This window comes from Pleurodeles waltl, chromosome 6 (genome assembly GCF_031143425.1).
Source record: "Pleurodeles waltl isolate 20211129_DDA chromosome 6, aPleWal1.hap1.20221129, whole genome shotgun sequence".
In the NCBI taxonomy this organism is placed as follows: Eukaryota; Metazoa; Chordata; class Amphibia; order Caudata; family Salamandridae; genus Pleurodeles; species Pleurodeles waltl.
This window is the reverse complement of record NC_090445.1, coordinates 431894987-431918340: the sequence shown is the minus strand read 5'-3', so window position 1 is coordinate 431918340 and position 23354 is coordinate 431894987. Positions and strand designations below refer to the sequence as shown.

Below are 23354 nucleotides of genomic sequence, written 5' to 3'. Positions count from 1 at the left end.
AACTGATATCTCTCTCTATCAGTACTTAACTAAGTCTGAAGATTTTGGTCTCTAAAATAATACAAAATCAGTACTATTTTTCTAAAATTGGTCTCAAGTTTCTTCTTGAGTGTGTCTCATTTACTGATTTTATTTAAAAAATGCTTAGCATTACCCTTTGATAAGCCAAAACTGCTTGCCCGCACTCCACAAAAGAGAGCATTTAGAGTAATTACTTTAACCCCTGTAATCTTGTTAAGGGTCGCATGTACTATCTGTACAGTGTACCCCTACATTGGTACACTACATAGACAGACAGCTTCCTACAATAGACAACAGAATAAATTTCACTCTGACTTGATTATTCTTAGTTATTCATTTAACTGGACACCTGAAGCACATGCAAGAGCAGCCAGGTTGAGGGGCAGCAACTACTTGTGGTGAGTACAATAAATACTAATACAACATACAGCTAATTACGGCATGTGCAGAACTGCTAGCTAATTGGTACCTGAGGTGCTACAGAAGGTACAAGAGGGAACTCTACGAGAGCATTTGGAAGGCTGCATTGGCACCCTTGGACTGCAAACACTTCAGATAGTTGAATAGTTTAGAAGGAAGTATAAAAACAATGGAAACCTTTACGACAGAGGAAAGAAGGGGCTAGCCAGATTCCATGTAGTATTTGTTCTCTTTGGTGAGAAACACTTCATCGTGATTCATCTCCATTAGATTAAGTGGCTAGTGACATTTTCAGAGGAAAAGCTTCCCACAGACGCTATCCTTATTTGGAAACGGACAATTGGTACCTCTTAACTGATCTGAAAATTTAGCAAAATTACTAACTATTAACTGTTACTGTTGATACTCACTATGTTCTCAGCAGGTGCTCATTTACTAGTCATTACCTCACTTAACCTTATTTATTTACTCCTCTGCAGCACAAAACCTTTTGTGTCCTGCAACACTGGCTATTATTTCTACGATGAACCATGTCCTTATAATTATGTGTTCATAATTTTCAATTTCGGATGGTGAAAACCGATTATAATGCAACCTATATCTCACAGGTCCTTTATCCCTCCCCCCAAATTCTTTCCTGGAGTGCAAGTCCACACAACCAAAAGGTAACAACCAAATCATTTTTTTCATTTTTTTATTGGTTTACTTTTTAACAGAGACCAACAATAGAACAGATATACATAAAAAGTAAATAAAATCAAAATGGACAAAACCGAACTCAAATATTTGCAAAACAAAGCAGTCTAGTGAACTCAATAAACAAATATTGTAGCCGTCATTGTCAACTGAACGGATATTTTTGTGCGTAGGCCCGCCAGGCTCTATCTGCTTCTGTTTCCTCAATTCTTCGGACTAAATTAAAAGAAACAAAACACCAGTAATAGAGCCAGGCAAATCCCGAAGGGGAGAACATGCAAGCATGGACAAACAATTTCACCCATGCAAGTATCAACAATGCAACATAAAAACATAGCTAAGGTTAGTTTATCACCAAGAGCAGCACCCTTCTTTCTTGCCAACTGCACAGATGGTGATGCAAAACATTAAGAAATAGAAATCGAGACGGATAGCTTAACAAAACATGGAAAGTACCTCGAAAGCTCTGCTTGTGACATTCCACACAATAACTAAAATCCCAGCACACAGTATTAATTTCTGCATGCACTACAAATCTCAATCTGACATTCAACCCAAGCCCGAAGTACATATCTAGTCTCCTACACTATTGTTTACATTTTTACACACACATTAATGATCACTTACACCAGCGAAAATTGCAGGAAGACATTATATAGCCTACGGATGCACATGAGGATGCACAGCTTTTCTGAATTTAATGGACTCTCACCTTTCTTTGGTGGGGATCGAATCCGAGAAGAAAGCACCCTTTGTCTGCTGTGGTCCTCTGCTGGTACTTGTTGTGCGTACGATTCATCATCTTCAGAAAACTGATCTGAAAATTGATCTGAAAACAGGAAAAAGAGCATTTTGGGGGTGGCATTTTATGAAAGTGAATACCACTGGGGCATAAAGAATGATGAGCTTTTCACAAGCTAGATACAAACATCCATTATCTGTGGCATTTCTGCTACAGGGAGTGTTCCGCACAGGTTCAGAAGATTATGATGTAATGTCTTAATCCTGACACCAAGAGAATCAGTATGGCAGAAGCTATACAATGTTTATTCTATATTCAGAATTTACAGATGTTACTGACTATGGAATTTGCTTAGCAATGAAGCTGTCAAAGCTCACATTCCGAGCTATGGTCAAGATAGGAAGGCATTAGTGCTGACTGTCAGGCAACTGGCCCTTTTGTCGACAAGCTTACCATTAAAATAAGGATTCAGCCAGCTAGGATGAACCGTCAACGGGTCGGTAAGGCTGGCGGGAAACAGCCTGACATCCAGCCACTGTTTCTTTCCTTCCTGTAGAATGTCAGTTAGCACTAATATGTTTACCACACTCCAGAGTTCTCCAAAATAATACACACATGCATATTCAATTCTGAACTGCGGAGAACAAGTACAATCCATAAGGCAACTTCTGACTTGCTATGGGAGTGGCTTGAAAAGACCCTGCCAAAGGTCTACATCAACCCGCCATTTGCAATACCACGTGAACTCTGCTTCAAAACTGCCAGAGATATGTACAGCAGAAGTTGACAGCAAGTCTTTTAAATAGCAACTGTTGTAATCTCATCAATCACCACAACAAATGGACCTTTGGAGCAGCTGGGAACTAATATTTAAAAATAAAAATATATCATGTAATGACAAAGCTAGGATGTCTTACATCTTGGCAAAACTGACAATTGTGCATCAGTCCTATTTTCAAAGGTAAACCTTTCCTAAATTATGATATATGGACAAGAGCATAATAATCTTCAAGATATCATGTCTAAATGTCTTTCACAAAATGTCTCCATATCAATTGGTATTTTTTTTCATCTTAAGCCTCTACGCCCAATGTATACCTACCAAGTTGTCAATTCTATAGGTTCTTCGGATCAATTTGCCTTGCTTCCATCAATAATCATTCATCAAAGTTAATTATACCTCCTATGTGGGGATGGTCACCCCAGCTCTGCATATGTTGTTTTTCATGTGTTGAAACACGGAAACTCCCTTCCTGTAATGATGCATTTATTTAATGAACCATCTTGCCTACCACAGAGCTTTAGAGGCCTGGCTGTCTGATGCAATTCACTAGTGCTCTTTGCTCGGTGCTTAGCTATTGAGTCAGAACACCCTTTTGAGTTATTCCCTTTACTCTAAAACTCTCCTCAGGTACCTAGAATTCAAATTGCAATATCTGAATCATATTTCAGCTCTAAAAAAATTCCACACCAGCCCTTTAATGTATGTTCTTTTTAACATATTATACCGACCAACCCTGTAAACATCCCATGAAGGGAAAGCTAAATATTACTGTGTTGATACAACCCTTTGACTGCATTTGTGTATGCTTCTCTGAAAAATTACAGATGAAAAAAAACAATGCCAAGCATCCTTCGAGCAATGTGTGTATAGTGGTAGGAGAACTTTAGACTACACGTGCCCTAGAACCAAAAGGACATATAAAACAAAGTGAAAGATGTGGCAGTTCTGCACCAAATTTGCTGTGGGTATGTGCAACACATCCCGAGGCCCATAGACATGTACCATTCTATGATCATTTGGTCAAAAGTCAAGGGAGGATTGTAGGGATCTTATAGCCACTGGAAGTCTACTACTGTTACCAGTTCATCCAACACCTAGCCTTTAGCTCCTGCACATTCATCAACCACTAAAAGAATATTCCAATCCTGGTCTTATTTTGGCAAAAGAGCATAATGTATGACAGCGTCAGTTTTAGGTGGAATAACTAGCACTTCAAAGCCAATAGGTCTGTCATTAGCTAACAGCTTTTTAGCTTTGCTAATGGTTGTCTTGTTTAATCATAGTCTTTGTAAAAATGTATTATTGTGTGTGTGAGGGGGGATGGTTTGGTGGTGTTAGAACATGGCTGGGCCCTCATCAATATTAAAATAAATGCCTATTAAAAACAAAAACATGTTTTTAGTCTCCTTAAGCATGCACCTCCTTGTGAATAAACACAATGTCATCACTCACAGTGAAATTAACCGGCACCTGAATTAGGTTGACCAATCGCCCCATGATGAAGGCTTTAGCGAGAGGAAGAACAATGTGAATGACACCAGAATAAACCAATGAGAGAAAAGAGCTGTCTGAAACTCCTAATGAGAAAGGATTGCATGTATATACATTTTTAGTTCAATCAAAAGGTCTTAGCAACTGCCCAACAGTTAACTAAGTGAATGCGTAACACAGGCCAAACAGGCTTCCAGCTGATAAGAAAAAATCAAGTAGAAGGTGGGCATCAACTGATCACTTTGACTAATAGCACAGTTCGTGTTAAGGTTTCAGTCTAGAATTTATGGTTATGACAATAGACAAATTGCACTTCGGCAATGGTTTTAAGACCACTTTTAGGCATTGTACATAACTGGTGGTAAAATTATTATTAAGCAATGTTATGGTACTTAATTTTATCAAACTTGGAGACATTAAATACTGAGTTGGCTTGGACAGGATTCAAACAAAGGATTACAAGATCACATAAGTCAGCAGCGAGCACTTAACTCACTCAGCAACCTTTGTGGCAAAGGGCAAAAGTAACAATTGAGTCAAAAGATTGTTCACATTAGGACGAGAGACAATGAAAGCAAATCAGGGCAAGCAGAAAAACCAACCATCATCTATGTCACCATTGTCACCATTTTGGTGGTTTTCGTATTCATCCTCCTCCTCATCTTCATCATCATCATCATCATCATCATCGTCGTCGTCATCAGCAGCATTTATAATGACGGGTGGATGTGTGGGGCTTGAGAGCTTCTCATTTTCCAAATTAATGACTCTGCGGATCTGGGGAGAGGTGTTTGGCAGGGGAGACTTTATTAAGTCTTCTGCAGACTCTGACCTGTTCATTACAGCTATAAAGGAAAAACACATCATCTTTATTATAGCATCCGCCAGCAGAATATTGAAGAAACTTCCCCACAAGTCCTCCAAGACACTATGGTGGTCATTATGACCCTGGCGGTATTACAACCGCAGGGCCAAAACGACGGGAGCACCGCCAACAGGCTGGCGGTGCCTCCCGGCGTATTTTGACCGCGGCACCGCCGGGGCCGGCGGTTTACCGCCACAATGGCCCCGGCGGATGTAATCCACCAGGGCAGCGCTGCTTGCAGCGCTGCCCTGGGGATTACGACCCCCCCCTACCGCCAGCCTGTTTCTGGCGGTTTTCACCGCCAGAAAGAGGCTGGCGGTAAGGGGTGTCCTGGGGCCCCCGGCGGCCCCTGCACTGCCCATGCCAGTGGCATGGGCAGTGCAGGGGCCCCCTAACAGGGCCCCGGCCAGCTTTTCACTGTCTGCATAGCAGACAGTGAAAAGCGCGATGGGTGCAACTGCACCCGTCGCACGGCCGCAACACAGCCGACTCCATTAGGAGCCGGCTCCTATGTTGCGGCCTCATTCCCGCTGGGCCGGCGGACGCAAACTTGGTTTGCGCCCGCTGGCCCAGCGGGAATGTCATAATGGGGGGCGCGTGAGTGCGGCCGGACGGCGGTTACCGTCGTAATGACCCCCATTGTCCCTTCTCAATCTTTTCCTACGATTTTAACCCATTTCTGGAAAAAAACAGAAACATTGCAGTGGCTTCTACTGCCCTATTCTTTTAAAATCATTTCTAAAGATCCTGCCAATGCAGACTGCTACAGGAAAAGCCAATGGATACTGCACTTAGAACTTCTACCTCCACATCCCACAGGCTCAGACCGATAACATCCTGGCAGTCCCACTGACCTAGAGGGTTACAGCTACGACACTGCAATGACTCTAGAAAGACATATCAATTTTACTTTACATCAGGAATAGCATAAAGGATCACAAACGTTTGCTTGGTGGTAAGAAGATCCCGTCCACACAGCGAGCTTTGGAGTGATGGAAAGCACAGTTTGCCTTCTGGCACCCCGAAATCTGTCTCTCCCAGTAGCACGGAATCTCACTGCGATTTTTCTGTAAACAAAAACAAACAAGGAGATCACTTCACACTCCACACTACTGAATAAAAGGGACCCTCAAAAATGCAAAGACAAAAATCAGGAACTTGAAAGGAAAAAACATCCTGGGAGTGGAAAGGCAGTCTAAATTCTACCTTCCGCAAATGTACAACACCTCAGCATAAGCAAAGCACTGAAACAATGCCATATTTCCTCCTCATAATGTAGCACACGCTGCTCTAGTACAACCACTCACACTTTGGCAGTCAGCAACCCCAGATGTACAACTGAGGCATTCTTATTGATAAATCCCAGGACAGCAGAGATATGCTTTTGTTTGCAATGAAACCAGCCAAACCAGGAGGACTCCTAAGAAAACCCAAACTCAACGCATAGAGACAGAAAAGCAAGTAGTCACCTTGTTGCAGCTGCAGTAACCCAAACACTGGGAAAAAAACAGATTGGAGGAGTCTCCAGGAATAGAACTGCCAGCTGCCACCGAATAAAATCATGCATCCATAGTCACATTATTTTTCTAACTATTTGTTAGAAAAAGTGCCCTCGAGGGACCTCTGGGACCATCTGTTTTCGTTATAGCTAGGCTAATTCGATGTTCAAGTTGCAGAGCCCAGCATCAAGGTGCAAAGCCAACGGTAATGAGACACATAAAAAAAGCACTGGGAAAAAAGGCGAGAAGTGTACTTGGGTGTCTCTGCCTTGTTCCAAACAGTAGCAGTCACACTGGCTGAAAACTTAGCTGAAAACAAGCACATGCATTAAGCACTGAAAACAAACAACAAAAAAGCGGAGCATGGATCAGCTGAAAACACAAGTGCTTGTGTTAAATGCTTTAAAAAAAAAAAAAAAAAAACGCATGCATTAAGTGCTGAAAATAAAGAAAAAAAAAAGTGTGGCGGGGCAGCTGAAACACAAGCGCTTGTCTCAAGTGCTGAAAACAAACAAAATAAGTAGTCCATAAACACCACCTTAAATGGAGGAGTGGATGAATGGTAGTGATTTATACCTGCTCTCAGGGGACAGGTAAAGACAGGAAGAGGTATGACACATGCATGCCGTTACAAATGAGGAGAAAGATTAGGAGAGCGACAATGGAGCCAGCAAATAAGAAGCTTATGGGTGGGCTGAAGCCTACAAAGTATATATAACAGGTCTCTCTTCGAGACAGCCAATGGGTGCTGTCTAGAGCCGAAACCTAAAAATGTATGGGGTTGCATACTTTCGCTGGGCAGGAGTACCTCAAATGGAATATGTATGCATTTCTGGTTTCTAAGGGTTAGTGGTGACCATCCCTCCTGCTACAGGCCTGCCACCAAGCATCCAGTAGCGACAGGCAGGCGTACAGTTGTCTCATCACCTAAATGAGTTCTTCAGCACCGCTTGCTAATTGGGTAGCCACTCTCACTCAGGAGAAGGTCTCCCTTCTGTAGGAAAATGCAATGAGGCCAACTAGGTGCCTGGCAATGGTGGCCGTGGGTCAGTGCCTGTCCCAGTTGGGATTGTCCAAAAGCCACAAATAGTTGAGGTGTAAACCAGAGTCATTTAGTCCAATAAGGGTATCGGAGGTATTCATTTTTAAAGCTTGATGTAAGAATAACTTCAAGAGGCGCAATGATAGTGAATGGATGTGGGTGACCAGGACTGAGGCACAATTTGAGGCAAGCTGCAATGCAGCATGGGTCAGATAGGTTTGTCCTGGTCAAAAATGTACTTTCTGACTTAGTCCTCTAAGTCTCAATCTATAATAGGGGTACACTTCTAAACCCTCAAAGACTTCAGGGGAGGATCTTAGAGACTCACAGAGGGTCAGGCAGAGGCCAAATGCGGGGTCCAGGCATCAGTGGTGAGTTGCATGAAAGGCCTTTGTCAGACCTGGCCCTTTTTGCAGGGTCGTCCCCAAACTTTTTGCCTCCTACCTCCTATTTTTTCTGACCTGTCTTTGTTGTCTTTAGGACTCTGGGAACTTTACCACTGCTAACCAGTGCTAAAGTGAATGTGCGCTCTGTTGACACTGTATTGGTGATTGGCTTATCCATGATTGGCATATTGGATTTACTGTTAAGTCCCTAGTAAAGTGCACTAGAGGTGCCCAGGACCTGTAAATCAAATGCTACTAGTGGCCTGCAGCACTGATTGTGCCACCCACGAGTAGCCCTGTAAACATGTCTCAGACCTGCCACTGCAAAACCTTCCCTTTTACTACATGTAAGTCACCCCTAAGGTAGGCCCCTAGGTAGCCTCATGGGCAGGGGGTAATGTATTTAAAAGAGAGGACATGTACTGGTGTGTTTTACATGTTCCGATAGTGAAGTACTGCCAAATTCTTTTTTCACTATTGCTTTTAAATATGTTTTAAGTGCAGTTTCCCATTGGGAGAGGATAGAGGCACAGAGTTTGGGGTCTCTGAACTCACAATTTAAAAATACATCTTTTGGTAATGTTGGTTTTTAAACTGTTTGTTTGAAAATGCCCCTTTTAGAAAGTGGGATTTTTTTTGCTTAACCATTCTATGCCTCTGCCTGGCTGCTGAATACACGTCTGGGTCAGACAAAGTTGGGCTGTTTGTGAATGCACTCTTAACAGTGACACAAAGGGAGCCGAGGTATGTCCTGTATATCCTGATCGGTCTTCCTGGACTTGAGCGTGAAGGAGGAGCTGTCACCTGCACTTGAAATGGCGGTGCCTGCCCTCACACTATACAGACTCCAACCCCCTACAGTGTGTCTAGGGCATGGCAAGGAAGAGGCAGGGCCTTCTGCACTACAAAGACTCTCCTTTAATGTTTGGCTACTTCAAAGACAGAAATGAGCTTAAGTAATGGACTGCTGATCCGACAACTTCAGATTACTTCTGGATTAAGAGGAACTTCTGCCAAGGAGAAGAGCTTGATGCTTGTGGATGACCCTGCCACTCCGCCTGTTACTTTGCTGTGCTGTCCTGCTGCTGCTGCTGTTTCTGCCTTAGGAGGGAAAGGACTGGACTTTGTTTTCTGAAACCCAGCTTGTGAAGCTTCTCCAAGGGCTTGTCTTAGCTTGCCTCCTGTTAAGAAGTCTCAGGGACATCAAATACATCACCTGACAGCACCCAGGTACTCCTGCTGAGGGCCCTGACTTGCCAAGTGGGTCCAATCCATTTCCTAGGTCCTTATTGTAGGAAGCTGGCCTTGTGTGTGGTGAGCACCTACAGTATTATCACCCTATACCAGGTCCAGGTATCCACTATTAGTGAGGTGTAGTCAGTGTCTAGGAAGCCAGGCTCTAGAGGTAGCTGTGGATGGGAAGCCAAGACTTTTCTAGGAGACATGCAAAGCTAATGCAATAGCACTTAATAGTCACACAGCACTTACACACGTCAATAAACCACACAGTGTTACAAAAATAAACGTACTTTATTTTAGTGACACCGATACTAAAATACCATCTAGGCAGTACTCTACTTGCAGTGAGTAATCACGCATAGAAAGTAACAGAAAACAGTGCAATAACAATAAGCAATAGTGACCCTAGGGGGAGCTCAAACCATATACCAAACAAATGGAATGTGAATGAGGGACACCCACCCAGGTAAGTGAAATCTGTAGAGTGGAGCTGGAGGAACTAGGAACTCCAAAAGTTAAGTACCAGAGTGCCCCATAGCGACAACGAGAAAAGAGGTAAGTACCTGGTTTTTCCCAAACCCACAGAGAAACTTTGGAAGAGGACTGTGCAAGACCCAAGCAAGACTGTGAGGAACAGAAGATGGATCCACACAGAAGAGGACCTGCAAATGAAGGGGACCAAGTCCAGTTCGAGATGGAGTGTCAGGTTGGGACAGGAGCCACTACCCACCCTTCTAAAGATGCAGGACCAGGTCGATGGTGAAGACCAGGAGTCTGTTATGCAGCACAGGATCAGTTCCAGAAGTGATGCAGTCGATGTTCCACGTTTGAAGAAGAGTTGCAGTCCATCAGTGGTGTGGAAAAACCACCAACAAACCTTGGCTGGGGCAAGAGTTGCAAAAGAGAAGTTGCGGAGCTACTGGGGACCAGGAAGGTTCGGGGAAACTCAAACCCAAGGAGAGGAGTCCCAGGTGACTCCAGGCAGTCAGAAGAGAAAGAAGTTGTGGATACAGCCCCCACAGGCAGCAGGCACAGGAGTCGCGATGAGGCCCACTCAGCACACCTGGAAAGGAGTCCCACGTAGCTGGAGCAGCGGGCAGGAGACCATGTGTGGCGGGGAAGAGAGCTGGAGGCTTGGGCTACAAGGAGCCTGAAGATCCCTTGGAAGAAGAGCCAACAAGCCTTGGTAGCTGCAACAGTCTCAGTGCACAGGGGTACTCTCTTGCAAGGAGAGGCAAAGACTCACCACTTTCAAAGTTAGACAGCTGGTAGAGGGGACCACTCAAGACCACCACCTGTGTTGCAGGATCCAGACAGCCGGTCGTCAATGCAATTCATGCCTGCGGATGCAGGGGAGTGACTCCTTCACTCCAAGGGAGATTCCTTCTTGCTTTTTGGTGCAGACTGAAGACTTGCCACCCTCAAAGGATACACGGCCAGGGAAATGTTGCAGTTGCTGGAAGGAGCCAGAGAAACAATGTTGCAGAGCGAAGTCGTCGCTGGAGCTGCAGATCGTAGGTTCCTGTGAAGTCCAGTTGCGGTTCCAGTGGCCAGAAGTCGAAGTAAACACTGCAGAGGAATCCTGCTGAAATATTGCACATCGACTCTGAGGACCCACACAAAAGGGGGCCCTGGAAGGGGGATGGGCCACCTAGCAAGGAAGGGGCTGTGCATCAGGAAGGGGTTGCGACGTCACCTGCCTGACCTGGCCACTCAGATTGGTTTGAAGATGGCAGAACCAAGTGGCCACCTGGAGGAGCTCTGGGCACCACCCCTGGGGTGATGGAGTGGTAACTCCCCTTTCCATTGCCCAGTTTCGTGCCAGAGCAGGGACTGGAGGTCCTGAACTGCTGCAGGCTGGTTTATGCAAGGAGGGCACCACATGTGCCTGTCAAAGCATACTAGTGGCTTGGGAAGGCTACCCCAAGCTAGTGAATCTGCATACCAAGGCCAGGGACTTCAAAAGCTTTCCCCAGACCTGGGAGTTGCCTATTTGGTACCAGGTCAGGTGGGAATTAGCTAACCAGGTAGGTGCAGTGCACTACCTGGCTAGTTAGACCCCTACTGTGGGCAGCCTTATGTGCCCCAAGAAAGAAGGGCTCCACCATCTTTTTTGTGGTGGAACTAGGAATTCTGGGACAGGCTTATGCCCATCCCCCACAGGAAGTGGTCAAATAGGGGGTGTAGTAACCCAAGGGGTAAGCAGCCCATTGGATACTACCCTACACTCCTCTAAACACCCCTAAATTCAGTATTTTGGTATCCCCCTGACACTAACAACTCAGATCTGCCCGACTACAAAAAGAAGAGGGACAAGCGAAACCGAAGACGCAAGAACTGTGGACCAGCTGTGGAATTGGTGCAAAATCCTGCCTGCTCCTGACCCGACAATTGCAAAGACCTGACTCGTCCTAGAGCTGTGCATTCACCCAGAGCCTTGGAGCATTTCCAGCTCTTCACCAATCTGCCAGCATCTCCCTTCAAGTAGGAGTCTCTTCCCTGCACCAGCAGGCACTAAGCGCTACTGCCCTGCCCAGTACCCAGTCATGCTGACCATCGGGCCGACTGTGGGAGAAACTCACCAGGAGGAGGATACCAAGTCACCTCCTGGGGTGACTATATCTGTGGGGAGTGGGCATAACCCTGTCTGAGAGTTCCTAGTTCCAAACAAGATGGTGGAACCCTTCTTTTATGGAAAACATCATGCAACCCACCTTTGGGGTGTGGCAGGCCTGGAGGTGCAACACGTCTACTGCATAGCGAATTTCCTGCCTGTGATGGAGTCAAATGGCCCTCGGGCAGGAGGTGGCATTCCCCAGGTCTGGAGGGAGACATGATCGCATATCAAAAGTCCACAGAGGCTTTGATGCCTCCAGCCCAGATATGCTGATTTACTAGCCATCCAGCTGGAGGATGAGAGAACATCTTCCTCTGAAACTGGCATTGATTCTTGCCTCTGAGAGCACGGTCTCTCACCTCCAGGGACTCCTAAATTTGTCTGTGGTGGCAGGCTGGTTGACACTAGTCACAAGTACACTAGAAGACTAGTAGGGTTCAGGGGTACTTCTAAAGTGCCCTCTGGGTGCCAATCATAATAAAGCAAATACTTGTATCAGTACGGGTAATATTAAGACCAGGTGCTTGATACCAAACACCACAAGTTTCAGTGAAGCCATTATGTATCTGGGTTACTAGTAATGACCAGTGCCCAGTACAGACCTTAAGATGGATTCCCTGTTCACTTGTAATATCTAGTAATCAAACTAGACATCACAGGGTCATATCTGCATATGCAGATATGCCCGCACATAAAATATAATGCACCCTGCCTCAGGGCTCCAAGGCCTGCTGTACTTACATATATTATATGCAGTGACTTTGGCATGGCGCACAATGAGTGTGCCATGTCATGTTTTCACACATGGTTTGTACCATGCCACTCAGCCTGCAATGCCAATCTGCATGCAATTCATAGGGGGATGCCTTAGGGTGGCATAATACATGCTGCAGCCTTCAGGGACCCTTTTAAGTACACAGGCCCTATGTACCAGGGGTACCACTGGCTATGGACTTACAGAGGTACTTGAATGAATACCAATTGTACACAATTAGACCTTTTACTACTTTGTTTAGGGAAAGAGCACTGGCATTGGGGACCTGTTTATTCAAAAGTCCTAAGAACCAGTGGCAAAAAAATGAGGGTGACCATGTCAAACAGGGGCACTCTCCTACACCCCCAACCCAACAAAAAGGAAATGAGACTAACCTTTACCAAGAGAATCTTCGTTGTCTAAGTTGAACAACTTGGAAAGGCCATCTGCATAGGCACGGTCATCCCTAGGTCTGTGTTCCACTCATGGGTTTGCGTATGCAAAGTGAAGCCCTTTTGTTCGTGCTGGATGCATTGCTATTGATAGCTGCTAGTTGAAGCCGAGCAAGACTGTGGCTAGATCTGCAGATGAAGAAAGCCTCTGTGGTTGTATACCCCAAAAGATCACAAAGCAGAGATCAGCTTCTCACTGAAACATCTGTTGTGTTGGTCTTTATAGAATGGAGAGCCTTGTGAACCTACTTTGCGAATGGCAAATCCACACTGAACGGGGGTGTCCAGTATTCTGGTCTGCATTTCCGGCTGTGAGTGAGTATATTTTAGCCCAGCCTTTTATTAGCATTTTATTGTGACACGGGGGCTGAACCAAAATATCCACCAGAGCTAATGATGCCTTCATTCACTGCATTCTTGAATGCAATCCTGCATTGTCATGTTATTCCCTGCCTGCCTCATTGTGATTGCTGTTTGGCAAAAGGGGCTTAGTTATACTCTAATTTCTCTCCATTGCACCTGATGATGAGCATCACTATAGTGGCCGCCAGAATGGCAAAGCATGCTGGCCCAGAAATATCCTCCTCGTAAGTTCCATCTTCCCACTGTTCTTTTCTGATAACATTGACAGGCCAACATAGAATATGGCATTGCAAAATGCCTCAGAAGTAGGCTGGGTGACATGCTCATCTTTCTTGCTTTAAAGTAATTGTTTAAAAAGAGGCTGGGTTGTTAAAGAAGACTTGCCCATTCAGGACAGATCCAGAAGGGGAATGTTATCTACATCTTCGCCAATTCACTTTTTGCACAAAGATTAAGCCCTAGTTTCTCAACTTCTGACTACACATCAAGGTCTATTTCAGAAGATACGCTGCCCTCTAGGTCACGTAAGAGGTCAAGATACTGTTTAGACTCTTGAAAATCCAATAACTCTTCATGTTCTGAGAGGATTTGTAGGAGGGACAGGATGTTGTCTTTGGACATCACGGTATTCTAAGGAATGCAAGGGTACTCCTGTGAAAGACAGCTGTCCTTTGACTGTTACCCCTTTCTTTTTAGCCGATTTCTGTTCCTGGAAACTGTGTCTCTCCTTTGCTTCTTAGCCTCGTCTTTTTCACGTCTCTCAGCATCATCACAATGTCTGGTGCAACTTTTCAGTCAGCAGTATTGAGGCCAGCACTGTGACTACCAACTGGCAGAAGACTGCTGTACCTTTGTCAGACATTAAAGAAGGTAGCTTTCTGCCCATCGAAGGACCAGGTATTAGAGCTGGTGTTCAGATTTTTGGTCATCGTGGTGGGGGAATGGAGGGAATAGGTGTTTGGGGGTGGTTGAGGTGGGGGCATGGGGACACCCCAACTCAGGACCAGAGGAGTATTCCCCAGAGTAGTCTGGTCATTCCAGAGTAGGTTAAGCGCTAGGGAAGCTCTCCTGCCTGGAAGACTGAATATCCTTCTTCTAGTGCAGCTTTGAATTGAGAGAGTTTCATGAGGAGACGGTCTCAGAGGCCACTTTGGATCTGTTCCTAGATCTTTCAGAGGCATGATCTGATTAAAACAAAAACACCACCATCACTACTCCTTTCTTTATTGTCCTGCACACAGATGAGTATGTAACAATTATCACCCCTTGGCAAGTAACCATTGCAAAACTGTTTTTTTTGTCTTTAGAGTTAACTTTAGGATCACTAACACATTTTAGAAATACTGTGAATACTACAGTAACATGAACAGAATCATATGATGATTCATACGACACTGCCATTTCCAATAAGGATGTGACTGTAGCAATATCACAGTGTGCATAATGTCGGAAAGCGGATTATTATGTGACATGATTGTGAGACCTCACAATTTAATAAAGGCACAATCTTTATCAGGTCCAGTTAGGTTTGTAAGAAAAAACACAGTTCAGACTTGGGTAGCTGTGGCACAGAGAAGCTGGGCTTTAACAAATGAAATAGTGTAAAGTATTTAAAAGTAACAAAACAGTTAAGAAAGAAACATGGCACAATAACAATTGAAAAGCAATTAAAAGCAATAGATTGCATTTTGAGCTTTGAAAGAGACCAGAACGACGAAATCTATCAAGGGGAAATGGAGATGTGATTTTTCTGAGAAACACAAATCACTGTATTTCAAAAATGCAATAAATGGCTGTAATCTACTGGGGTAGCAATTTAGAGTTAGTAACAAACAAAGCCTGGAAATGCCATTAGCAGGTAAATTGACAGACAAATCTGATAGGGAGCCTTTCAGGTCAACACAACAGGACCAGATGGATAGTTAACAATTGCCTTTAACTTTTTCTAGTCTGTTTTAGTGTCTTTAGTTCAGACCACCAGAGAAGTCAATGGAAATGATGTAAGGGATACTTAATGCTAAGGATGCGGTTGCTATGAAGGATGCTGTGAGGTGATGACAGTCCTTTGAGGGCCAATCCTTGGGCCCAAGTGTTGGTGGCTGCCTCCAGCATCAGTATGTAGTCTCCCACGATGCTCCAGCAGGGTTCAATGTGGGACCAGTTGGCTCTGATCAACTAGCTTGAGAGCAACATTGTTTCCCTTGAGGTTTCTTCTGCTTTTTTCAGCGGTGGGGAGAAGGGTTTAGAGACATAGGTCAGGACTCAATCTCCCATTATGTAACATAGTCGATAATGGAAGCCCAACAGCAGAACAGCCGGACACTTGCAAGCAGTCCCCTTTAGCTTTTTGTGCTCCTTGAGCTTAATAGGTGAATAGCTCACTCTGAGTCCTTGGAAAGAGGTAGTCGGCTCAGCCCTTGGGCCTCTTTCTCCACGTCCATGATAAAAGGCCCTGTACTCTTTGCGAATGCACTGTCTTGGTGCAGCCTACCTTTAAGTATTCCAGTGACTCAGCAGGTGCGGTCCTTCTTCTGTCTTCTTTGGTTCCAGCAGTAATCGAAGGTGTGGGGCCAGAGATGACACTTTTACATGTTACAAGCTTGTGGGTGGGGGTGACTAACTAGCCAATGGGATACCATTTTCCACAGCTATCCTACCCACTTGGTGACCACTTCCTGGGAAGTGTAGCATCTACTTAACTCCGAGTGTACTATTCTGCCCACTCCAAACATGGCCAGACTATTCTAGGTGTGTGGCTCTCCCTAGTCCATCCCATAGGTGTGGCTAGCTGGGGTAACACTACCCTTGGAAAATCAATTTGACAACAGGTTTTCTCTTTCCTGTTTGGGATGCCAGTCTGTCTGCCTAAACAAAGGGTGATCCCTTTACAAGTTTGATTTGGCATCTGGCCTTTAAATACCCCCTATTGCCATCCTGTCAGGTGGAGGTCATTCCTCCTTCCTCAGCAGGTCTGTGGCTCTTCCTGAGAGTAACTCACACTTCTCCCTAGGAGTGCAGCAGGTGGTTTCGGGGACAGCAGCTGTTTGTAATAGAAGACAGGTACTGGAAACCTTGAGCATGGAAACGGCAACTTTCTAAAGCTGCTTTTTGTAAATCAGTTACATTAATTTCAACTTGGTCAACCAGTCAGGTTTAATGTAAGTAAGTTAACTTATGACAACTCATGGTAACTCATTTGCACAGGCAATGGGGAGCAGTTTAGTAGATCCTAATGCACTTTCACAGTCGAAAACCAGCAGGTGAAAAGTTTGGTGGTGATAATGCAAAAAGAGCATCCTCACACAGGACGACTGTTGTTTGTTTTTTGTTCTGGGTCTATTTGAAATTAAGCTGGTTGTCATTTTTGCTGGTTTTATTGTCGGTAGATACATTTTAACTCCATTGACTGACAGCATATCAGTTTTGCAGCCCTTACAAGTCCAGATTGCATGAAACAGTCGGCTGTGCTCTTGCTAAAGGCAGAAAATATTAGTGGACTCAAAGAAAAAAAACAAGACTATGCTAGACTTTACATTACAGAATTTTTTATTTACATGTTAATGTGTGTGCATCTGGCACAGTTTCTACATTGGAATTTGGACTAAGTCACTGGCTTTTGGGAATCAAGTGCTAATTTTGCTCTCCTACCACAACCACATTGTGAAGACTGATTCAATCCTGCATCTCAAACAGATCACCAATGATGCTTGGCTTTCCTCAAAGCTCAGTTTTGGCTCTAATGATATTCAATTTATCTCAGACCGATTTTGCTTTCTAAAAAACATCCTTAACTTGGGATTCTGTCTTATGAAAGAACAGCAGTGAATGTCAAACAACTTCTACAGGCTAATGCCACAAAACTAAAACAAAACGGAGTTTAATCTTATCACACACTCAATTTCAATGTCAAAAGTTAATCACACTTTTCAGATTGAACTCAATGCAGATGGTTTTTACCTCCATCCACAGAACAGTTTTGACTTCACCACCAGCCGTTTTCACCAAACATCAACAAGACTGCTTGATTTTTTTCCTTCACTCACAATTTTATTTTTATTTTTTTAAACCCTAACCTCAAATAATTGAAAATTGCTGCCTCTTTACCTGTTTTCGTGCTTGGAAGCTGTAATTCCTCACTCACCTCAATTAAGGCTATTTACCATGCCAGCCTTAATTTTGCTTACAAAAAATGTAATCATATCTTGTCAGTTTTAAAACAAACACTACAATGGCTACCAACTGAAGCCAGAATGAAATGTAAAAAGGTCTTATCTACAACGCCCTTCGTCTAACCAAACAGCTGACCATATGCAGTGGACAACAAAGATTCGGGGACAAAGATACTCTGCATTTGCAACCGCTGACATTCAAAAGGTCTTTAGTCTTGACCAGACAGCGCAGTGGTGCTGCAGCACGCCTCTGGAGCTCTCTTTCTCCCATTTTAAGAAGTCACTCAAACTATTTGCCCTTCAGGAAAATGCTAGAATCATATTTTATGGGCTTCATGTCACATAATCAGAAGCAAGACCTTCACTGTATTTCTCTTTTAATTGTGTGTTCACACTTTCTTATTCAATACACACAGTTTATTAAATTGTATACTGCATTGCAGTTTGATGTAATGATAAATTCTCCATATGTTCTGTATTTTGCACCTCGGTGTAGCAGTGCTGCATGGATAGTCATAGAAAGTGGTGCAATTTAAATACCTATGGGTAACAATGGTTTTGGTGCAAGGCACGCAGTGGTTCCCAAACTGGGAGCCGCGGCTCCCTGGTGCGCCATCAAAACTAGCCAGGAGCGCCGCACACAGTTTGGGAACCACTGATCTAAATGTTTACTTACAAACCCACTTTTGAACGCTTAATGTTGTAAACGGATAATCAAAACTCTATACATGTTAATTTGTATTAGCCTTGCAAATGTGGAGTTTTAAAATCAGATATGTGCTTTTCAAAAGAATTGGTTTCTGCTGCTCTGGTTTCTCTACACGTCCCAGAGAGCTTGGAGAAACACACAAATCTCAGGTCACTCACGTCAATCTTCATGTGTCTGAACTTGCACATTGGTCGGAAACACCGTCCCTCTTCCCATAGGGTGCATACTGTCTCATTGCCAATGGCAGCTTCACAGTGTCGAAACGCACAACTGTCGCCCTGTGCAGTGAAGAAAAAAACACAACATTGCAGCAGTGGAGTCAAGTAGGTATCGCAGCCCTTTCCAGGCTTTGAATGTTTAGGAGTTAACACAATGCTGAAAGGGGTGAAAATAAGAACAGTGCTGGAAAATGGAATGCGAGCAGTGCTGCCTTGTCCATAGGCAATGAGAATCCAGTACTTCGACGCACCTCCCGTACCCCTCTACCAAATGAGTAATTCAAATACTAATTGGGGAAGCACTTTTGTATATGTTTTGAAGGTGAGAGGAAAACAAGTTCCCAAGCACTCACAGTCTTTAAAAGGTAGGAGAGTGATTCCATACTCCGCAGGACATGAGAATTACATTTTTACAAAGAAATCACAGCATTTATTACATTCCTCTATGTACTCTAGGACATTGTTATCATTCAATATTGAATCATTAGAGCAACACATACCTACGCTAACACTTCAGGTGCAATAACTCAGTATTTAGTTGAGAAATCGCTCAGCATTTTCCAGCTGTCACAAAATAGTTGTGAAACTATTATAATACACATAATACATGAGGTTCCTAATGATTCAACATATGTCGTTTTAACCCAATAAATGAATAACTAAAAAAAAAAAAATTGTGTTTTTGTGCCACACTGAAGGATGGGCTCACTACGAAGCAGTTTCTAACTTGTATGTTTCTAACTTGTGTCGAGCCTTCGACAGCTATGAGTATCTACATTTTTGCTTTAAATAAATCCATTGGACAATTTGAACACCGTAAATAGAGAAAACGTAAGCAACATGCATATTCATCTGAACTCCTCTGGCATTTAGCAAAGACACCCAAATCACAAAAAAACTGTTAAAATAGGATCTTTTGTGAACTGGCCTTTAATTTTCCCAATAAGTAAACACAATAAACCGGGATTCTACTTTTAAAGATGTATGGCGATTTCAAGTATGGTACATTTAGCAAAAACCCAGAAAGGGTTATGGTTCATTTAGAGCCCAGAAAAAACCCAAGGCACGAGAGTTGGCGAGAGCGTAGTGGAAAAAGAGTGGAGGAAAGGTGTTTGATGCTTTATTCACCAGGGTGTCTTCAGGATAGAATGAATTAAAGAATATGCAGATCAAGGAATTCGCCCTTTGCCGGTCTTAGAAAAATCAGGCCGAAGTAGTACTTTTCTTGCACTTCCCCAATAAATGACTTTCATCAGAGGGCCACAACCCAACATTATTGAAGTTCTATTTGCTGGTATTGTCATGGAGTCGGCTTGTGGCAAGACACTTAACGGCGTGAGTGTAAGAAACTTTGGTTTGTACATCTTGCTTGGTGAGACTTACCCTGAAACAGCTGGAATAGAAAAAGAAATAGCAGTCCTGCTTTTTATTTTCCATGGCTGACAGATCTGAAGCTTTTGCTTCAACTCCTCTCATGAAACCGGCTTCTTTCTTCTAGAAAGGGAACTAATCCGCCTTCCTCTCCTACGGCCCTCCGTCTCGGCACTGGAAAGATTCAGTAAGTGTAATCTTTAGGGGATGACAAGAAATCAGTAACTCAGATGCACGACACCAATCAAGAATAGAGGTAACATAGAAAGATACTTATCATAGGGGGAAAACATTTTTCAGCCTCTAGTTTTTAAATAGGAAACAGATGAATATACATTGACATTAACAAGAAAAACATGGGACATACCTTCACAACTGTTCAGTTATGTTATAGTGTTGGCAGTGCTGGATTAAACCCTGTGAAGGCCCCTAGGCAGTCGAAATTTCGGGGGTTCCCCTCGCAAATTATCTCCTAATATGATTTACATTTTACCAATCGACAATTTTAATAAACCAATGTTATTACACAAAACTAAACATTAGACACAGGTGGTTTGCACCATTTTTTAAAAATTTTGTTTTACAAACTGACAGCAGAAAAAAGATGAGCTTTTAAGAGAAACTTATGTGAATCTGATGTCTATGGTTTATGTACTTTAATTTGTTGATGGGTACATTACACTAATACAGTATTTTCTCTATAGAGAGTCTTTAATGTAAAGTTTTTGTTTCTTTGAGTTGATTAATTTTTTCTATTTTTTGGAAACAATTTAAGAAAGCATGATTGTATTTTTCTTTTAAGATCAAATCAATATTATTTTGATCCTTTGTTGTGGGGCCCTTAAAAGGAGTGGGGCCCATTGGCCGGGGCCTATTTGGTAATCCAGCACTGAATTTTTGACAGCTTCACACACACACACACAAAAAAAAAAAAAAAAAAAAAAAAAAAAAAAAAAAAAAAACACCCTCAGCCTGTTCAATAAATACACAACCAAAGAATGATTGGAGGAAACCAAAGCAAGCAAAGAATGATTGGAGGAAACCATAACAAGCACTGCACCAGAACCAACAACATGTAACCCACATTTATATCTGGAAATTCAACAACATTAAAACAGTTCTTACTGTATGGCAAAAGTACCAAGGCTTTCCCTAAAAGATTCTCAACCTATAGTACCCTACTGATAAAATCGAAATAATAGATTGGCACAAATTATGAGGTATAAAAAAGTCCAACAAATCTTAAATACTTTAGACTTGAACCAGATCCTAGATCTGGTTAAGCAGTGGTATTACCTTTGGTTTAGAGGGTTTGTGTCTCATGCTAAACAATCATACCCGTATGCACTGCAGAATTGCACATGATACTAAGTCAAACACATACCCTGATGAAAACACAGTGGGTGTGTCTGGTTCTGTACGAGGTGGTTAGTGTGATTAGAACTTGAGCATGTGTTCAATTATATTCCCCTTTGACCTCGCAATTTCAAATTGTTCTTGAAGAAAAAGGTTTACCAAAAATCATACAAGGTCAACTTTTTAGAACTAAGCAGTAGTACTACCAATAAGGTGTGCTGTAATGTTGTAAAGGGTAATGGAAGAAGTCCGAGCTTGCAAACTGCCATATACGGAGATACGCCCCAACGATGAGGAGCTTTATGCTTATCATATTTTGTCACATGCATTTGCTTGTGATAACAGGTGTTTTGGACAATGTCGTTGATAATTATATACTATGTTGATCCTGGGAGATCATTGTTATTTTTACAATTAAAATTTTAGGTTAAAAAAAAAAAAAAAAAAAAAAATCTGAGGATTGTTCCAGGTTGACGATCTTAGTTCAGCACTTCTCATATTTGCGAGTTCCAAAAACAGACAAAACAGGCTGCAGGTGCTGGTTTCAATTGAAGGGATTACTGTTTTATGGGTCTCTTCATTTAATGTAATGATGTTAACATTTGTATTATTTATGTGATTATAATTTGGCATGTTTATTTATAACGTACTGTTTGTATAGTTGTCAATCATCAATAGACACATGTAAATAAATTAACAAGGATTCAAGGTTTGTGTGTGCAGTAAAAAATATTTCCCCACTCATTTCAACTTAAGATATGAATGAAGGCACAAAGTCAGTAGTCTGGACCAGGTTTTTCACTTTCTTATAACACAATGGATAATAGTTTAAATAAACCAGGAGCACTTGTACGTAGCCTTGATGATTTACAAGCAGCCTTTGATCCAGTGCCAAGATCGAAATTATGGATAGTAGTCTCAAAACAATTAGTTTATTCTCTTTATTAAGGCAGCTTTATTCAGACAGTTCACGCTCAAGTTCGCGTGGGCATTAATGGAGGGCTAAAGGAGAAAATGACATCAGTAGGTGAGTAGGAGCAGGGTTGTGTCGTCGTTCTAACGCTCTTTTCATTCTTAATTAATGTTTGTATTGACTCTTTATTGGATTGCAAAAAAGACTCCCCTTACATTGCACAGCAAAAGGTTACTGCCCTTTTATTTCTGGATGATACTTTACTGATGTCTAACTGAGGGCTCCAAGCGTAAATGGAAAATTTGAGCCTGTTTTGTTTAGGATATAGACTCAAAACTAACACTTAAAGAATACGAATTTTCAAAAACTCATATATCATTCAAGGGCTCGATTAACATGAAAGATTCCATCCCAGAGCTTGGTTACTTGGGTATTAGACTATCAGATTCCCATATTTGGTCCCCACACAACTATGGAGGGGCCGCTATCCTCAAATTGCCAAATCGTACAACCATATATACTATTTTACCAGCTGTGGAAATCTATAGGGCAAAAGCTGCTAGCACTGCCCTATAGGCAGGGCCACTGGAATTATGAGATTGTGAGGCTGCTTCATTTTTTTTTTTTTTTGCATAATTATAGCTTTGCTGCACTTGCCACATAATCCATCATCTGTTGCATAAACTGCAGATTTTAACAAACAAAAAATTGTTTTTAGCTCAAACCGTTCTAAATTTATTAAAAAGCAGCAACGTGTTTGTGAGCACTGGAAGGCCCTTTGCAAGGGTTGACTGCTCATCTTTCTGATGCTCATTGCAATTTTTCGTTAAGCTAGTATATATGAGGTGCAACCAATGGTCAGACAGTGTTAAAGAATAAAAATGTCAAAATAAATAAGTAAGACTATCACAAAATGTGGCGCATGACGCCACATATTTTGCCTTTTCTTGCCGCATAATTTACTCGGCCATGGCGCATAATTCCAGTGGTCCTGTCTAAAAGGATATGGGTCCGTAGGGCACTGTAAAGGGGAGTTGTTGGAAAAGTGAGAAAATAAATGACAATTGAAACCCCCACTGAGTGTGCTAGAACTTCTGCTATGGCTTGTTCTGGCTTTATAACCTATTACTCATATGGCAAACCTGAACACCCGTTTAAACTGGACATGCATTTCAACAAGTGAACTAAATCTCTACAGAGAAGCACAACAAGATGTTAATCATAGGCCTGCTGCTATTAATATTTCT

General features: G+C 42.7%; 1 protein-coding gene across 19 annotated transcripts in view; it reads right to left on the bottom strand.

The window, feature by feature from the left end:
* Window positions 1-1118: 1118 nt before the first annotated feature.
* The window catches only part of LOC138299845 (zinc finger CCCH domain-containing protein 11A-like), a 67194-nt gene continuing 44958 nt past the window's right edge, over window positions 1119-23354 (bottom strand). For 13 of the 19 annotated variants that reach the window (XM_069238467.1, XM_069238465.1, XM_069238468.1 and 10 more), the window contains 6 exons: window positions 19851-20036; window positions 18408-18527; window positions 5963-6086; window positions 4757-4999; window positions 1850-1966; window positions 1119-1353 (listed from right to left, as the gene is read on the bottom strand). In XM_069238467.1, coding sequence (XP_069094568.1) covers window positions 1283-1353; window positions 1850-1966; window positions 4757-4999; window positions 5963-6086; window positions 18408-18527; window positions 19851-19943 — 768 coding nt within the window. In that variant the 5' untranslated portion in view covers window positions 19944-20036 and the 3' untranslated portion in view covers window positions 1119-1282. The remainder of the gene's footprint in view (window positions 1354-1849; window positions 1967-4756; window positions 5000-5962; window positions 6087-18407; window positions 18528-19850; window positions 20037-23354) is intronic. The other 6 variants (XM_069238466.1, XM_069238470.1, XM_069238471.1 and 3 more) reach the window with 1 other exon arrangement.